Below are 19,493 nucleotides of genomic sequence, written 5' to 3'. Positions count from 1 at the left end.
AAAACATTGTTAGACTTGCTATATATAATCGACAATCTGCTTGTTATTCCATTCTCTATTTGCTCATCACACCACACTCACTTACATCAATGCTCTATTAAGTTATGCAACTATGGTAATTCAAGAGTATTTATAGCTCTTTGGAACACAGCTTTATCCTACAGAGGGGTACTTAATAGTTTTGTCTACAGACACAAGCCCTCACTGAGCAGCTGAATGATTTCACTTGGCTATATTCACTACAATTCACAAACTTGATGATCTCTTTGAATAGATTTGAAACAGGGTACGTAAGTGTAGGATAAAAAATAGAAGCGTTGCCAAAGAGGAAAAATGAAAGACTATTCAGTAGAATCAAAGAACTGTAGGATTGTTTGGTTTGGAAGGGACCCTTAAAAGTCATCTAGTCCAGCTCTCCTGCAATGAACAGGGACATCTACAGCTTCATCAGGTCCAGCCTGAGCTTGATTATCTCCAAGCATGGGACATCCATCACCTCTCTGGGCAACCTATGGCAGTGCCTCACTATCCTTATTGTAAAAAACTTTTGTTATATACAGTCTAATTCTCCTCTCTTTTAGTTTGAAACTGTTCTTTCTTGTCTTGTTACAACAGATCCTTTTGAAGAGTCTGTCCTCTTCTTTCTCTATAGCCCCCCTTTAGATACTGAAATGCTGCTATCTTCTCTTCTCTAGGCTGAAGAGCTCCAGCACTCTTAGCCTGTCCTGCACAGGGGTGCAGTTCTGTACCTCAGATCATTTTTATGACCCACCTCTGGACACTCCCCAACAGACCCGTATCTTGCCTGTACTAAGGACTCCACATTTGGATGCAGTTCTCCAGGTGAGGTCTCACCAGCACAGAGTAGAGGGGTAGGATTACCTTCCTTGACCTGCTGGTCGCACTTCTTTTGTTGCAGCCCAGACTGGCTTTCTGGGCTGCGAGGGAGTACTGCTGGTTTATGTCCGGCTTGCCATCTGCTAGTACCTGCAGGTCTTTTTTGGCAGGGCTGTGCTCTATCCTTACATCTCCAAGCTTGCATTGACAGTGGGGGTGGCCACAACTCAGACGCAAGTTCTTGCACTTGGATTTATTGAACCTTATGAGGTTTACTAGAGTATTGTACTTTGAAACTTTAGAAGATACAATTTGCCTCAACGTCCATCACATACTTTCTCTGCTGTCTTGGGTGATCGCTTAGCATGTCTTCACCTGAGTTTCTTGGTCATATAGACTACAACAGAAGACTAGAATAACAATGTTACATTATCTACTGTAGAGTAATAGAAAAGAAAAAAAAAAAAAGCATACTCCTACTCTACATCTTGGATGATGCAATAATGAATGCTATAAGGACTGTTAGAATTGCTGTAGCTGTAAAAAACCAAGGATTTACAGATGAGGTATGGGCTTCTTGGATGAAAACGTATTTCATGAGCTTCTCTGGATGTATTTGGAAAAATATTACATTCTTTCAAGGAATAGATAATTTTTTTAGATCTTAAAGAGAAACAATGGGCTCAAAAACTAAACACATGTTGAGGAAAAAGAGAGTTAAGTAGTTTATAGTCTGTGGATATACAAAAATTAGAAAGAAGGAAGAAGTTACATTGTGGTGAAAGCTCATGTAGAACTCATAATTTTCTACAGGAGTGCTCTTACTGGGAAAACTTCCTCTTCATGTTACTTGAGATACCACTATTGTTCTTCAGTATGTTGATTTTTTTTTTCCATGAAAGAGTAATTTTAATTATTTGTTTTGTAAAGCAGTGTTCTACATGTATGATGACATCAGGACTGAAAAAGTGGTTTCCATTCTGGCTTTTGCCACAAATTCAGTAACTCTTCAGTAAATTCATTATCTTTGGAACACATTATCATTTTCTCTGGTGCTATGGTGAACATCCAAAAACATAACCGTCAAACAATAGTATAAACAACCAGTAGATCAACATCTCTCTGTATAACCAGCAATCATGAAAGGCATGTTAAAAAACCCCCTCAAACTGTACGATGCAAAAATGTTCGTCACATTTTCTCCAAGAACATTTCCAAAAGCCACAACTATATCTCTTTTTTTGCAATGCTGCTGATCAAACTGAATGTGCTGTGTTGGCCTAACAAACATTTATTGCCTTGAAGACTGAGGAGGTAAAAGAGGTTGTAAAACGCATATGTAGATATTGCAAAAAACTTGAATTCAAGACCTCACAGATGTTGTGCCCTGTGTCAGAACATGCATAATTTTATTTACCTGATCAGCATCTACCTATATATTCTCATGTAAGTGTCAGTGGATACTTAAGGGGTATTTACTGACTGGGAAGAGTTGTCTGAGTGTCCATTTAAGCAAGTGCTGGTGGAGTTTCAAAGTAGATGGAGGCATTCTTATGAGTTTTCCTCATCAGTGAAGTTTCTAATTAACCCATACTATTCCACAGTTTGCTATGCCCAATTCTGGTGCCTTGTTATGAGAGTGATGTGCCACTTAGGAGTAGGTATTTACTTTCAGAATTAGTCACACCTTCCTAAGAGATGGACAAAAAATGGCTCATTTTTACTATGTGAGATCTTCAGTTTATGCTGGTGCCAAACCAATTTTGAAAAGACTTTGATTCAACCTGCTGTATTTTGATTTAAAGAAAGAACTATTTGGAGCAAAAAGCAGAATGCAATCTTCTAATTAGCTGGCATCATCACATGTAGGTTGCACAGCCAGTAACTTCACATTGCGTAGACAATACAAAATTATTCTATTGCCTCCATGGAACATCTGACGTACAGTGCTTCATCTTGTTGATGTTATACACATCATTTCAAGACAGTAAATGGTGTAATGTTAGGCACAGGTTATTGTAAAATATACACATATGAGGTTTATTCTTAACAGTGGTTTCTCACCATAGAATAACACAATACAATTTCCAAACTAATTACAAATTCTGACTCACTGAATATGATTAAATTATGATAGTTTTTATCAAACCAGAGGAAATTAGTACTATAAAAGGTAATACCAATACCCACTTTTTTTCACAATTTCATTCCATCCCCAAAATCTGTCGACTCACGACGTAATTTTTAATTTGCTGTTTAAACAGAAAAAAAGATAGTGTAGAACTTTTTAATGTATTAAAAAAATTAATTGAAGTTGAAAGTGGCTTAAATTTTCAAATTTTCAAATGCATTGCAATTATATCTTCTTGCCATTCAAGAAATATTCTGTAATACCATGTATCATTTCTGAGATTTGTGAATATTAAGCTGTATTTTTCAATACTAATGCTTCTATTCTAATGAATTCAAGAGATACATAGATATGACTGAACTAGTTTCCTTACTGTTATTCTTTCTTAAATTTCAGGTATGAGTTTCCATGAGAAATGGTTGTTTCCATTTTTTCCTGTCTGCTAAGAGAGAATGTAATCCTCCTGCTATCATCTAATTAGAAGGAATGGGACTAACCATGCTGCAGGCACAAGCAATAACACAAGTTTGAGGAGCCACTGTGTAGACATCAATGAACACTTTATTAAATTATACAGTTTTCTAAGCAGGCACGATCTCTCAGTGCCCCAATTCTTTATGCTTTAGTGAACTGCCTGTGCTCTCTGAAGCTGTAAGGTTTCAGCCTGAGCTGAAGATATAAACTCCTGATGAGATTATGGTGAGTTTTTAGATATTTGGCACGCTTCTGTGCTTATTCTATTTCTCTAATAAAGCTGATATTTTGCCGGCAGGTGAAAGCGCTGGACAGCAAAGACTAGGAAATTTAAAATTCCACTGCCCTGAAGGAAAAGCATGTCTTTTTTGTAACCATTTAGCATTATTCATTACAGTTCACTTTATTCAGGAAAACCCTTCGGGATAGAGGGAAAGAGTATTAAGTCCCCAGGTCTAGACTTTTGGTGGTTTCTCAATTTTGGCTCTTTAACACATGCAGACAGAAATTTCTGATCTTTTTATTGAATTAAAATAAATAAATAAATAAAATCATAATCTATGAAAGATGGACTGAGTAGAATAAGAAATTGTGATATTTACAAATTCTATTTATTATACTCTTCAGTGCTTGCTCTTGTATCCAGATTACGGTGATATATTCTCCTCTACTATACCAGCACTCCCTTCTCCTTTTTACCTATCATACATGCTAAATATCAGAACAGTGATTTTTTATTAAGTAAACAAGGGAAGATAGAAAGTACAATCAAATACTAAAACCCATAACTGCTTTTTGTTTGCTTTTTTTTTTTTTTTTTTAATAGATGAAGTAGAGGTCTGCCATTATAAAAGGAGTCTGCATATCTTATGGAAAGTAGCATGGCCATAGCTAAATGTAATGGAGATAAGCATTTAGGAAGTACGTAGGAGGAAGTCAGGAAAGAGTAGGAAAGAGACAAAAATTCACTTCCAAGCTAGGAGAATATAGCAGACAGTTAGTAGCGTAAATGCGACTCCAAAATACTATGGGTAGAGTCACAGAAGACCAGCTCAGACCTTACCTAAATAGGAGGGAACTATGTGACGAATACTGTGTCATTTTGTGTGGAATTGTGTGTTACACTGGCTGGAAAATAGGACAACTGAAGTTGTTTTCAACAGAAAACAGGAACTCTGCATGAGATGAAATTGAATAAATGGAAAAGAATATGACTGAGAATATGACTGTTCAAAAACTTTGTATTCATATTTAGGAAAATAGGGTGGCCACTGGTGACTGAAGGAAGACATAATGAGAAACAATGATATGGAAAAACAGGATGGAGTTCTACAGGACAGAGCTAAAAAAGGACTTTGGTAAATGCTCTGCTCACACTAGCTGTATGTAAACCATTCCTGAAAGAAGCACACTTAGCTTGCTTGTTTCAAGTTTCAGCCCCACCTCATTTTAGCTGTTGATTATCCTTAGGTTTTCTCAAAGTTTAACCTAATCATTGTAAGTGAAATAAATTTCTTATACTAGTTGTGGTGGACAAATAGAGTAATCTCTTATTTTCAGCAGTCATGCCACTTTCTCCATCTTTTTTTTTTTCTTTTAAATCTTGAGTGTTAGACAAATAGATGCAGTTATCCTCTCCTTTACTTTTTTTTTTTCTAAACACTTTGTTGCCAGCCTCATTTCTAATGATTTGCATATTGGTACTATGATGTTAAAAACTTGACATTTTAAATGAATGAGTCTCAGTGGAGAGAAAGGATGGTTTAATACTTTAAAATAGTAATTCTGTTCATATATTTTCATTTTCTCTATGCGAGTTTTCTTTCATTATTTAGAAGATGTGTGATAAAACAATCCACAGTGCTGAGATTGTTCAGACCTACTATACTTCTATGCCTCAATTATACTCTCCAGACCTATGTATATTCAGTTTTTTCCTATGTTATGCAATTTATTATGACCTTTCCATTTCTTCATTATTATTATTATTATTAATTTAAAAAATAGTATCCAGCACCTTTCATAGAATCTCCTTAGATTTAGGGGTAATAATTTTTTTTTTTCTGATAATCATCATGAAAGTTATAAGTAAGCTCTCTAATTTTCATCCTAATTATGCAGAAAAGCACCAGACAGTTAGCAAGAGCTGTGTAAGTTCCCTCAGTCTCTATAATCAGATATGATAGAGGCATGTAGAAGTGAGAACAGGATGCAACAAGAAACGAAATGCTCTGGGCACCTGACAGAAATGATAGATTTAACTTTTGCATATACGCAAGTCACTTACCATTTTTGTCACTGCTGCATAAAAAAGCTTCCCCACCAAATAAGAACAAAAGCAAATGTGTCAATATTAAATTTTGATTTATCATAATACTATGCTACTCTTGAAGTCTTGTTGTGGAAACAAAATAATGATGTCATACATAGGGAGAGATGACTTACTGTTAGATATCAAAGTATGACACAAAAACCTCATTAATAAACAGTCAGAATTGTTATGAAAGAATATTTTGCAAAATCTGCCTTTTCTCCATTATTCTGCTTGTTATTTCAATATCCTGCTGTGTTCTAAGACTGAGGGTTTCTGTCTTCCTCAAGGACAAGGAAGAATTGCAGAGTATTGTCAGCACACAGGAACCGTATACTGACCAAACAGTGGGTGGCAGAATCTTTAGCTTTCTGCTTCAAAACCAGTACACATAGAAGGGCTGAAAGTAATGCCTGCTATTTTATTATGTTTGCCCATAACATCAGAGACAGATGCTGGTGATATGGCAGCAGAAGCTGAACTTTTCCACCAGTATTCCATTACATTTTGTTGCCATGTGACAGATGGCAGCAAAAGGACAGTCTGACAGAATGTTGTCTGATATGGAAGTATGTGTGAAGTAAAAGGTGCGTCACTGAATTCCTCCATATGGAAATGTGGCACCCCTTGACATCATCCATTCTTGCTGAGCATTTATAAAGACCAAACAGTGGATTATTGAAGAGCATTATGAAGAGCACAGTGGGGTGAGTGCGGTGCATTTCAACAGCAGCAACAGCCACAGTGGGTCATGTCTGCTGATGCAAATTTGTGCGAGCGCAGCATGCAGCCTCTTGTTCAACACTGGTAAAAATACATAGCTAATGGTGATGACTACATTGAAAACTAATGCTTTGGAGCTGAGAATGTACTCTCCCAAATAATGTTATTGTGCTTTTTGTGTGTATTGTAGTTTTCACAGAAATAAATAGAGGCATTAGTTTCAGAGTTACCCATATATATGTACATATGATTAAAAAGAAGACATAAGGTTTGAGTCTATGAAATCATTCATACCTATAATATTAACTTTTATGGGAAAAGTTACAGTGCTCAGTATTTCCTTTTCATTTCTTTCCTTTTTTTCTGTCATTCTCCCTGTGAACTACGAAAATAACATAAGAATCATTACAGTGAAATAACTTTGAATATATTGGAAAATAGGATTACTGTAGCTAATTAAATTACGTAATTTCAGAAAAGTTAGTTGTCTTTTTTAGTTTAGCATCAGACTATGAATACTCAGACTCAAAATCCTGACTGGATCAAGTATTGCAGGACTTCACAATGACGATTAAGTTCTGAAGGTCAAAGGTACAGCTGACTACTTTGCAAATTCATGTTATAATTTATAATTTAATAACTGCATGGTGGTCACTGCACTGTTTAAATGTTCTGCTGGAGGCTACAAAATGTACAGCTTATTGACAATTTACCAATTATCTCCTTAGTTCACAACTTGGCAATTATATTGTGAACAGCTTTAGACTACTTCACTGGGATATAATAGATACAGCAAAGAACATAAATCTGTAATAAAAGGAATAATGAGATTAGAATCCATTAAAAATCGATCATTTGAAATAACTTATTTGTTTGCTTCAAGTAAACTCTTAAAAATCTTCATAAAACATCTTCTTCCCTTGAGGGATAAATTATACTTGTAAGTTACCTACAGAGATAAATACTTTGTTATATTTTTAAAAGTCTCTTGCAAAGGTATGTTTTTCAAGTAATTGCTTCTACAACATAGAACTTTCCTCCCCATTTTAATAAAGACATGGGAAAAATTGTTAGAATGAAAGTATGCTCTTCCAAAGCTGACCAAGAAATGGGGCTTTTTCTTCATATTTTAAAGGTCTTTCATTAAAAGGTCTTTCTTCATATTTTAAAGGTCTTTTGTAGCTTTTGCTGGTAGCTTTGTAATGGTGCCTGGAATGAGAATAGAGATAGCAAGAAATAAAGAGGAAAATATGAAATATTTCTCACTGTGAATATATATAGGAACAGCTCTATTGATGTCACCTCTGCAGAAGAAGAAAAAACAAAACCACAGTATGTTCTACCTTGTTTCACGGTAATAAAATTAAAAATTGTTCTCATAAAATTCCAGTGTAGTTTAACCTAATTTGTTGCAATGCATCTTCAGTTTCAAAAGTGTTTTCCTTTTATAAAACGACAAAAAAAAAAAAAAAGTCTAAAACACAAGATTAGAGATGCTGACTATATTGTGGCTCCCAATAGAAACAGAAGTGGAGAAAACAGAAAGGGCAGTGCAGAAATATCTCCAGGCCAGTTCTTGAAATGTTTCAGAATATTTATATTAATACATCGACTGAAGGTATTAATGTCCCATTTTATGTGTCTATTAAATCTCATGAGTTCAAGGGAAATGAAATATGTTTTTTGCATCATTAGATGGTTTTCATGACAGAGTAAAGAAAACATAGTGTTTTTCAAATTTTGAGAAAATTAGAACTGAATGCATTGTGATTAATGTGTGGAAAGTAACAACTGACTATTACTAAATTGTTAGCTGAAAGCTAAACGTGAAATGATTAATTGCTTTGCCGGTGATTGATCCATCTCTTTCACACTGAAGATTCTTAAAATAATAATAACAATAATAATTAAAAACAAACTCCAAACAAAAACCTGCATAAACAAGAGCAAGGTAGAGCATCGTTTTTCTCCATATATGTTTAATATATATATATATAAATATATATATATATATTTAGTGGCATGTTGCACAGACATATAAAATTTCTGTATATATTTGGTATTTTTTAAAAGACTTAGATTTTGCAGTCTTTTTATTTTTCTTTGTTTAATTTCTATTGTGGGAGAAATGGAGAAGTCGTCCTTTGGAAGAAGAAAGAGATGTGAGGAGAAAGACTGGTTAAATAATTTGATTTAAAATAATTTAATGCTATTTAAAACTATTGCACTACTGTAAAAGATTAGTTGAAGCCAGAAAAACATACTGCTGTGTTCTCAGACACTCTTTTAATTTAGAAATTTCACCAAAACTTAGGCATTTTAGAAAAGAAATTTGCAGGGAATTTCAAAAAAGATGATACATTTGTCTTCTTGTATTGACTGCTTTAGTTCTGGTGATATATCACATAAATCAAACAGGTAATGTATTACAGATTTGGGACTTCTGTCTGTTTTCTGTACTTGCATATTAAAAGGTTTCCTGTATTTAATTTGCTTTAACAATTTCTTTATTTTTCCAGTGCTTTTTATTTGATGACTTTTTGCCTATTCATTGCTCTTTGAAAAATACAAGGGTTATTGTTTGTTATGTTATTTTTGAAGATAACTTATTGCTTTAGTGTAGGCGACTGTCAAACACTTAGGGCAGGATGCTGAACTCCATCAAGAGTCTCAAAGGAAGGAAAAAGCCTTACTGATACATACATCCATTAAGCAGCCATGCTTGCCAAGTCCGTGTACATTAGCTACTTCTGAAACTTTAACAAATTTCATCTGAGCTTTCATTCTGCTGACCTAATTTAACAAGAAAGAAATTCAATAACAGCCCCTAATATTGAAGCATTATTTCCCAAGAGGAATTTAACAACACTTCTACATCAAATAATAATGTGTGAATAGTGGATTATATATAGGGATGGCAATAAGAAGAGGAAAAAAGAAAAAAAAAAAAAAAGAAAAAAAGAAAAAAACATCTCAAAAGGGAACTACTATATCTCCTTTTCAAAAAAAAAACAAATGAACAAACAAATCAAACCAAACCAAATGAAGAAAAAGCCAAACAAAACAAAACAAACAAACCGAAAAAACCCCACAAAAAAAAAAGCAAAATAGCTTTCCTATTTTTACAGAAACTAATAAAATCCTGAAAAGCTCATTTCAAGTTTGAAATTCTTGTGGTCTTTGAGAAAAAAGCGTTTATAAGTTTCTGAGAATAAATCATAGTTTCTTGCTCATTATGCCTTTATTTCAAAAGAATGTAAATATGAGTTGCGATAAATAATTTCCAAGGTGAAGGACCACAAATTCAGTTTGTATGTGTTAATGGCTTTAAACTGGAAGAGGGAAGATTTAGACCAGATATCAGAAATAAATTATTTACTTTGAGGGTGGTGAGACACTGGAACAACTTGCCCAGAGAGGTTGTGGATGCCAAGCTGGATGGGGTTTTCAGCAACCTGGTCTAGTGGGAGGTGTCCTTGCCTATAGCAGGGGGTTGGAACTAGACAATTTTAAAGGTTCCTTCTAACCCAAATAATTCCATGATTTTATGATTCTGTGATTATGATGCAATTTGACGTGTTATTAGTGGCGTACTTTAGACTCCTTGTTTTGAATGATGTTCAAATTCAAAAATAAAGTAAAATTTTTCAAAGTATTATGAGAAAAGAAGAAGAGGTAAATGATAGGATACATAATCTGTTGTTTATTTAGACAAAAATGATTGCTTGATAGTTACTGGGGACAACCTTGGGGCTGAAGTCCTTGAAAATGGTGGCTGTGACAAGTTACAGAGTCTTCTTGGAGGAGAGGTGAAAATGTTCTCCACAGATAGCATAACTCTTAAGATAAAAGATGCTTCCTTAACTGAATTTGTTCAGTCATTAGTTCACTACACAAGCACACATTCTTTTATCTATTAGAAACCGTTACCTTTTATAAGCTTTTCACACGTTGCTGTAATGTTTGCTTTAATAAAATCATCACTTACTGGAAATATATTGCATACCACATTAGTATCAAAACTAAACACCAAAAGAATGTCTGTAATTTTTACACTGTTTCAATTTGAAAAATAAAATATTTAAAGTGATAACTGGCTAGAGTATAGTGCTATTAAAATGAGAGAATACATGGGACAGCTGTGCAATATTACTGATCTATCAAAAATCGGAAAAGAGGATTAAAAAAAAACCAGGGTTTTTACCAGTTGACTTTTGCTGCCAAAATTGGAGGAGTATACAGGGTACCATAAATCCAGTCCATAAGTTTGATTTTCTGTGGATGTGTTAAAAAAAAAAAATGATTAAAAGCTTATTAAAATTTGCAGAAAATATATTCTATTCAGAAGCCAAGCCATAATTTTTATGAGGTCCTGAAGGAGGTAATCATCAAATGATCTCACTAGCAATAAGTACTGCTCTTTAAATGCCAGTATTGAAGTGAAGAGAAGCTGATGAAACTTGTCTTGCTAAAATGATATATCATGGCATTGTTAGAAGAAGGAAAACCTTAAGCACAACAAAGAAGAAAAAGTGGAGACAAAGCAAAGATGATTTAGGAGATTGTCTTTCCTCTGCTATAACACTTCCCTGGATAAGATTTATTTCACTATTTTGCAAAATTAAAATTATTCAGGAGACTTCCAGAACAGGCCTTATTTTTTGAAATATTTTCTACATTTTAAGGGGAAATTTGCACCTCTCTATGTATTTTAAGATCACCTCAAGAACTTGTAACACTTAAAAGCTTGCTTCTTGTCATGTTGTATTATTTCTGATGCATATGATATTCTCTTTTGCAATTTAAAACACCCTGGAGAACTGGAGTTTTACCATTTCCTCATTTCTGAAACTACTTTTTGTTAGCTTTTCCGTCCTCTTGATAGCAAGATTAATAAAACACCAGAATTCTTGTAAATCAAATCAGGTGGAAAACATCTGAAGTAAAGGCTGCAGTATTTAAAGTGTATGTTCCAATAGTAATAATACTCCAGTCTATTAAAAAAAATATTCTTAAAGGTATTTACATTGTGAGGTTTTAATGGGGAAATTTATCATTTGAATACACACTTGTTCTTTCTCAGGAAGAAGTGTGTTTGCAATGTTCCCCTCTTGCAAGACAGCCATTAGCTTCCTAACCAGCTTTCCATGGCACAGTTGTTTTTTTTTTATCTGCAGGGTAGCATGGGATATTGGACACTAGTGAGTAAATATATTCCAACTTACATTGTTTCTTCTCTGCTTTCAGGATCTGGTTACTATGTGCAGTCCAGAGATGAGCTGCTGTAAATGACTTGGCTACATCAGGAATTAGAAACATAGAAAGCAAATCAGGAAAAACAAAGCTGTAGACTCCCCATTGCTGACCAGCTCAAACAATATCACAAGTGGACAATTATGACAATACAGCAAGTTCTGTTACTTCTACTGCTCTGGATGTGGCTGCTGCATCCCTGCCGCACAGAAATGCTGTTCAGAAGGACTCCTGATCTCAGACCTAAAGGCTCTGTGGGACGCACATCAGGGAGTGACGGAAAAGCACTTCACCGCCAGAAGCGAGGCTGGATGTGGAACCAGTTTTTCCTTTTAGAGGAATACACAGGATCTGATTATCAGTATGTAGGCAAGGTAGGTTTCTCACTAATATTTCTGCATTATTGTCAATTTTCCTCACTGTCCTGGTTTCATCATCAATTTCAACTCAGCTGAAACCAGGACACTCATGTTTCTACAGAGCTGTATTTTCTATGTTTTACACTCATGCTTAAGAAGCAGATTTCTAGGTAATATATATATTACCATTGATTGTACTGTCAGACTTGCTAAAAGTAATATAGCTATATTCAGAAATATTTCAGTGAACCAAATGAAGACATATTTTACTAGCTGGTATTCCTTAGCATATCACTCCTATCAGCAGCCCACTCAGTTTCTCTTCTTTATTAATCTTTTGCAATTAATTATAAAACCATTTTTCAAATATTCATCTGAATACTTCATCTTTCGAACAAAATAACACATCCGTTTTCTGTGCATATGCTTGAAGAATGCAACCTATTTTAAAAATACATATCTGTCTTTAGTTCTCCTTGTGATAAATTGCACTGAGTAATGTCCATTAAAAATATGTGTAAGAAATGAGGTGGCTAAGAATTGAAGTACAGCAGAAGTCTGATGAAACTCTTGTACAGCTTGTTTTGCCACGTAATTTATCAAAAAATAAGTGAGATGTAATGCCAAATAATATTCCAACAGGTACAAGAAAGTAATGAATTAATTCAGAATGGCAATTTGCTTGAAAATGGAAGTTAGTAGAAGTCATGGGTACCAGTTAGCAACATTGGCAGATGATAAAAACAGAAATTTCTTTATCTATAATCCAGATTTTGATATCAACATGGTATTTCACTTGTAAAATACTGCAGAGAAATGTTGCCTTGTTGAAAATGGCAGAATCACAGAATAGCCAAGATTGTAATAGAGATTTGGAGGTCATCTAGTCCAACTCTCCTACTCAAAGCAAGGCTTTGCTCTGGGTTGTGTCCACTCAGCTTTTAAATATTTGTAAAGATAGAGACTCCACAATCCCTCTAGACAACCACTTCAAGTGTGTTACCACACACAAGGTAAAAAAGCTTTTTTTACTTGTAAAGAGAATTTCCTGTATTTCAGTTTGTGTTCATTGCCTCTTTTCTGAACACTGGGCACCAAAGAAAAATGTCTGTCTCTTCATCCTCACTTCCTCTCATCAGGTAAAAAAAGGTCCCTGCTTAGCCTCCACCTCTCCAGGGTGAACAGTCTAAATTCTCTGTGCCACTCCTCACATAAAAGATGCTCCAGGCTGTTAATCATCAAAGTGGCCCTTCACTGGGCTCTCTTCAGTAGCTTCATTTCTCATCTACTAGAGAACTAAACCTGACACTGCAGATGTGTCTCACTGGTGGTGAATAGATGGGAAGGATTACTTCAGACAACCTACTGGCAATACGTTTCTTCATGCAAGCCAGGATGCTGTTTTTTCACAGACTGTTAAAATCCTTCTGAATGGTAGCAGATCCATCTGGTTTATCAATCACTCATTGTATTTTGTCAACTGTGAACTTGCTGAGGGTGCACTCTGTCGCATAAATTAGGTTGTATAGCCAATACATTTCTGGATGTTTCTTTTCATCTGATTTTTTCTAAACCCAAAGTGATTTGGATAGATGGGTTGCATAAAATGCCACCTTTCTATTTATTATTTTGCAATATGATGGTGTTTGGAAATTATGGGAGCACAATTTAGAAATAAATTATTTGTGACCAGTGACTAGAAGGTCCCTAGAAGAGAATGTTTATCATTAACAGGTCTTAGTCAAAAATAAGTACTAAATATTTTAAAATAAACTACCATTTTTTAAAAAATTGAGAATAGCAGTTAGATGGCAAATGCATCAGTGAAAGGATTAGCATGAATTGCAAAGTGAGATTACCAGATTCATCTGGATTTGTGAATTTTCATCTGCTTGCTTTCTGAGCTCATAAATGCTATATATATATATTTTAAATTTCTCGTACTGTATCAATATATCTGTCAAGGGAGATTGAAAACTGTTGAATATCTCATTACTCTTGAAACCACTGGCTAAAATTCAGAATAGAATTTGTGTATTCATTTATTTACTTGTTAAGTCAGCATGAGAAGGTTTACCCACAGTAATGTTATGGAAATGGGGTTCTCTGAATGAATGGGATGCCTAATCCAGTAACTGTGGAAGAGTCCTTTAACTCCTCCTTGCCTGTGAAACAGTAGCATAGTCTAAACAGGAAAGTTAGCAGAACTGACTGGTTCAGAACATTCATTGCTTGCTTAAGGTCAGTATTTATTATTTCAGGAAATGAAGATGGTGTGATAGTTTAATGTTAGCTGGCTGCCCTATGTAGACCAAGACTTTCTCTCATTCCCCCTCCTCATCAGAAAGGAAGAAAATATGGTGAAAAAGCTCTTGTGTCAAGGTAAAGACAGGTACATCAATTACTGCTGTTGCAGACCAAACTTAAGGAAGAGTAATTGAATTTAATTTATTGCCGATTCTTAACAGACTGGGGCAGTAAAAACTAAAATCAAACAAAAAACTTCGCGTACTGCTCCCCACAGCTCCCATTGGGCTGCAGCTCTGGCCAAGGATGCTCCTGCAAGGATATCCATCAGCTGTGCCTCCTTCAGACCTCATCCACTGTTGCCCCACAGGCTCTTCCTTGGCTGCACAGGGAGATCTGCTCCACACAGCCTGTGGGCTGTGGGGGAACAGCTTGCTCCTCCACGGGCCTGCCCTGGGCTGCAGAGAGCTACTGTTCTGCGTCTCTTGCTCTCTTATGCTGACCTGGGTGCCCGCAGGGCTGTTTCTTACTCTTGTTTTGCACAGCTGCTGAGCAGCATTTTTACATTTTCTTAATTGTTATATAAGTTATATGAGTTCACTGGAAGTAGTTCCTATTTGAAATGGGGGCAGTCGTCCCTCCTCACAGAGGTCACCCCTGCAGCACTCCTTGCTAGCAAATTTTGAAGTGTAAAACAAATACTGATAGTCTTCACATAGTACATAGCATCCCGGGGGTAAAAATCAAAACTATTGAATAATATTATGTAAATTTTATGTATGTAGATCCTTAAATAGTAGTTACAATGATAGGTTATAGTAAAGGTAGAAGCCATAAAAGATCAGTGTGGGAAAGGAGACCACATATTTATTTCACAATTTACTGATCTATACTAGAAGACAACAATTCTGAGAAAGGACACTTTTAAAATTCCAGAGAAGCAGCATGGGAATGTTCAAAATAAACCTTAAGCCTCATATCAGAAAAACCATTTTACTGGGATTTGGATTTGGAGTTACGATTAATACCACCTTTCTATTATTATTATTATTTTTTTCTGTGCAGAAAGTCTACGTATGCTGTATTATTCTTTCTTAATATATTGAAAGCTTATTCACAGTTCTTATTTCTTTTTGTTAGTATATAGTTTCAAGGCCCATATATTATTTTCTCAAAGTGGTGCTGTTACAAGGAATTACTCATTTTTAAATTTGTTCCAAAAAAGAGCATATATTTTTAGTTTGTTTAACTATAGAAAATTATTTAACATTTTGCCTTTAAATGCTGACAGTTGTTCTCTTAATGAAACACCACTGTGTAATAACAATGTCTTAATCCACCATTATTCACAAATAAATTAATCCACATTTAAGTATATTTTTCTTTTTTACTATTTATTTTGATCTACCCTTCTGTTTCAATCCAGCAGATATTTCCACCTGTGCTTGATGAGATAGATAACATTATTTTCCAGCAATTTTCATCGTGGTAGTTTTAATGTATAGAGGATCAACCAGAATGAATATTTCAGCTCTTTGAGACATTTAAGTTCTTAGATACACTGCAGTGTTTTTTAGTGTCTTAAAAGATAATTTATCAGATGTTGAACAGTATGAAGTGAAACATGACTGAAAGGATTCATCATCAAGACAGGTTAAAAAATAAAATCTCACTGAAGTGTTGCTGTTGTAGTGGAAAGATGAAGACTCCAAATCTTTCAAAAAGCAGTTGTATTTTTGATTCCTGGATGAATTTTTAAATGACTTTCATTGCCACAGAGACTGAAAAGTATTATTTTGAGTTGAATATGCATAATATTTGGTGTGAAGATCTGATTGAGCTGAAAATGCCTCTCCCTTCAAGTGTAGGGAATCAACTTTATGGCACCAAAGTTCTTAAAAGGATAAATTTTCAGCTAGAGCAGATTCTTGTGACAGAGATTAATAAAGAACAGAAAGGAGGAAAGATATTCTGCTCAATGAATAAATGAATTGTGATCATGTATATTTGGAATTCTACTGCCAGAGTAAAATAAGACAGTTTATCCTTTGTAAGTCTTGATGTGGGACTTGGACTGTGACTCTACTGGATGCAAAAAGCAGGTTGTACTTACAGAACCTGATTTCATGGAAGATGAAGTGCATTGTGGTGGAACTGACCCTTGAGGGACATCAACATTGAGAAAGCTTTTTGCTTCTCAGCAAGACTAAACACGTAGGCTGTGAAGATTATTTAATGTACCAAGTTATGGCAGGAATACAAGAGCTTGCTTTGGGGGGTACAGGTTCGGGTTTCTACACAGACTGACAAGTGATGTATTAGAGGAGATAGAACTTGGGTCTGAAGGAAAGAGAGTAAGAGCAGGGGAAGATATGTACAAGAATAGAAAAATGAAAACACAAAGTCTTACTCAAATGTAAAGGTAGGCTAACTAATTGTTCATTCAAGCACTAGTTTATCAGAGACTCTCTAGTCTGAGAGAACTGAAAGGCAGGTATTCTGTATATTTATTACTGTACGTACTAAGAAAAGGGAAGAAAATTGCTCGAAGAATGACAGTGCTTGTGTGGGTGCTGCTAGGGATAAACTGTTCTCTAAACTGTTGTCTACGCCTTCTTTACCATTTGATATGATTAAAAGAGGGGAAGCACCGTGGTTTGTATCTGCATCAAATCTTCATTGGCAATGAAGCCTGTGGCAGTTGTCAATTCTAGGCTCACATCATGTGCACATAGATCACAGGATCATAGAATGGCCTGAGTTGAAAAGGACTATAATGATCATCTAGTTCCAATCCCCCTGCTATGTGAAGGGTCACCAATACTAGATCAGGCTGCCCAGAGCCACATCCAGCCTGGCCTTGAATGTCTCCAGGGATGGGGCATCCACAACCTCTCTGGGCAACCTGTTCCAGTGCACCACCAGTCTTTGTATGAAAAAATTCCTCCTAAAATAACCTAAATCTCCTCTTTCTCAGTTTTAAACCATTCTTTCCAGTCCTATCATTATCCACCCTTGTAAACAGCCATTCTCCCTCCTGTTTATACACTCCTTTCAAATATTGGCCACAATGACGTCTCCCTGAAGTATTCTTTTCCAAGCTCAACAAGCCCAGTTTTCTCAATCTTTCTTCATAGGAGAAGTATACCTACAGCATTCCAAAAGTACTGAAGTAAGGTAAAATACATGAAAAAAATACTATAAGACGCTAAATTTCTTATGTGGATCTATGTCTTAGGTACATATAGATAATAGCTTGAAAATACTATTCTTGGTACAGGATGTTTTTCATTTAGATGGTTACAGTTTCATATGTAGTTTGTAATTTCAGAAGTCTGTTTTTGTTTCCCTTTGGCCTCTATGGGCCCTAACTATTATCAGATTTGATGCTGTTAATGGTGTTTAATTGAAAGCGAAAGCAAGGAAATGTAATTGTTCCTAAAAACCTGAAATGGTATTTTGGGGGACAGCTGGAGTATTTGCCTGGTTATCATCATTACTTTAAGAATTTTTTGTTTTATTGATCCCTTAAGGAAAATAATATTAAAATTGCCATTTCTTCCAGGATGTACAAAGCAGAGGGAGCTTCAGATATTAAATTCTGCTGAACAGAGTTATTAATTAGTTGAAAACCAAATGAACTTTCTAGTTCTTTCTCTCCAAAGTGACTCTTAGCAAGCATTTAAAAACTTCCCATGGCAATCACGTCTTTCACCGCTACTAGTATGTTTAACTTCTGAGGCAGCGCACTGAACTGTACCTCCTATATGCTGTCCTATGTCAAAGGTTTTTACTCTTTCTGAATTCATAGGAAGTAAATTTTGGTACAAAGGATAACTGTGATGGGTTGACCTTGGTCATTTACCAGGAGCCCACTCAGTTGCTCTGTCACTGCTCTCAACAGGACAGGGGGAGGAGATTAGATGAAAAATTTTGTGGGTCAAGTTGAAGACTGGAAGATCACAGGCAAAACGTACTAGTTTCGCTCTCTTACCTAGACTCTTCCTGAGGTGTCTGCCCACAGCTGATGGGCTCGGCCATGCCCTACAATGGAGCTGCTGAAGTCAGCTGTGTCTGGCATGGGGCATCCTCAGCCTCACCTCACACCACAGCCCCACAGGCCCCTGGAGTGTGTCTGGCACCCGCACCCCATGCAGTAGTGTATTTAGCTCATATGTCTTGAAAAAGTTATTTTGTATTTCCTCTCCAAGAGATCTCAGTATTATAGAATCATGTAGTATGCCTATAAGCAAGATAAACTTTATCTGTTATGAGTACCTGACAAACAACACTTTCATAACTGTTGAGCAGGAAGGATGGGTTTCTCCATGAGTTTGTACGTCATTCTGACTGGTTTCATACGCAGTTTCATATGCTTTCTTCATCCATAAATGTATTCAAATCTTCTCAGAAATGAATGTATATATAAGTAGAGAGCAGTATCTGCATATTGCTTTTCTGTGCATCAGCTGGCAGCTAGAATCAGCTGGCTAGCTATAGAATCATAGAATCATATGGTTTTTCCATGCTACAGGGTACAATGGTAAATGCAAGCCAGGAAAGTATGAAGGCTGCTCTTAAAATAATGCCTCCTATTTCATTATGTTGGGCAGTGATGTCAGAGAAATGTTGATACTACAGCAATAGAGGTTGAACCTTCCCACCAATACTTTGTTACATTATGTTGCTGTGTGACAGAAGGAAGCACAGGGGCAGTCTGGCAGAATGGCATAGGACACAGAAGACCCTATGAAGCAAAGGAACATCACTGAATTTCTTGGTGCAGAATAAATGGCACCCATTGACATTCTTCAATGTTTAATGAACATTTATGGAGACCAAACAGTGGATATGAGCACAGTGAAGCAGTGGGTGGTGTTTTTCAGCAATGGCAGCAGTGACAGTATCTCTCTTCTACTAAGTGCAGATTTGCACAAATGTGCCATGCAGGTTTTTGTTTAGTGCTCGTGAAAATGCGTAACTTGTGGTGATAACTGTGTTGAAAAATAGTGTTTTGTAACTGAGAATTTGCTTTATGGAAGAATGTTATTTTGCACTTTGTATCTATTTTTCTTTCCATGGAAATAAAGAGGAGGTGTTACTTTCAGAGCAACCTATGTGTGAATGTTTTCATGGAGAGGAGGGTGGAGGAGAGGAG

At 35.7% G+C, this 19,493-nt stretch overlaps 1 protein-coding gene across 1 annotated transcript in view; it reads left to right on the top strand.

Annotated features, from left to right (window-relative positions):
• Nucleotides 1–11,872: 11,872 nt before the first annotated feature.
• Nucleotides 11,873–19,493, top strand: part of LOC122171906 (cadherin-10) — a 50,658-nt gene continuing 43,037 nt past the window's right edge. Inside the window, exon 1 of the mRNA XM_042839772.1 lies at nt 11,873–12,103. Within this exon, the coding sequence (XP_042695706.1) occupies nt 11,873–12,103 (231 nt within the window). The remainder of the gene's footprint in view (nt 12,104–19,493) is intronic.

The sequence above is a fragment of the Centrocercus urophasianus genome, unplaced genomic scaffold (genome assembly GCF_019232065.1).
Source record: "Centrocercus urophasianus isolate 14NV4802_14NV808 unplaced genomic scaffold, USGS_Curo_1.0 seq_11, whole genome shotgun sequence".
Classification (NCBI taxonomy): Eukaryota; Metazoa; Chordata; class Aves; order Galliformes; family Phasianidae; genus Centrocercus; species Centrocercus urophasianus.
Note: the sequence above shows the minus strand (reverse complement) of the source record. Positions and strands in the feature narration are given on the sequence as shown.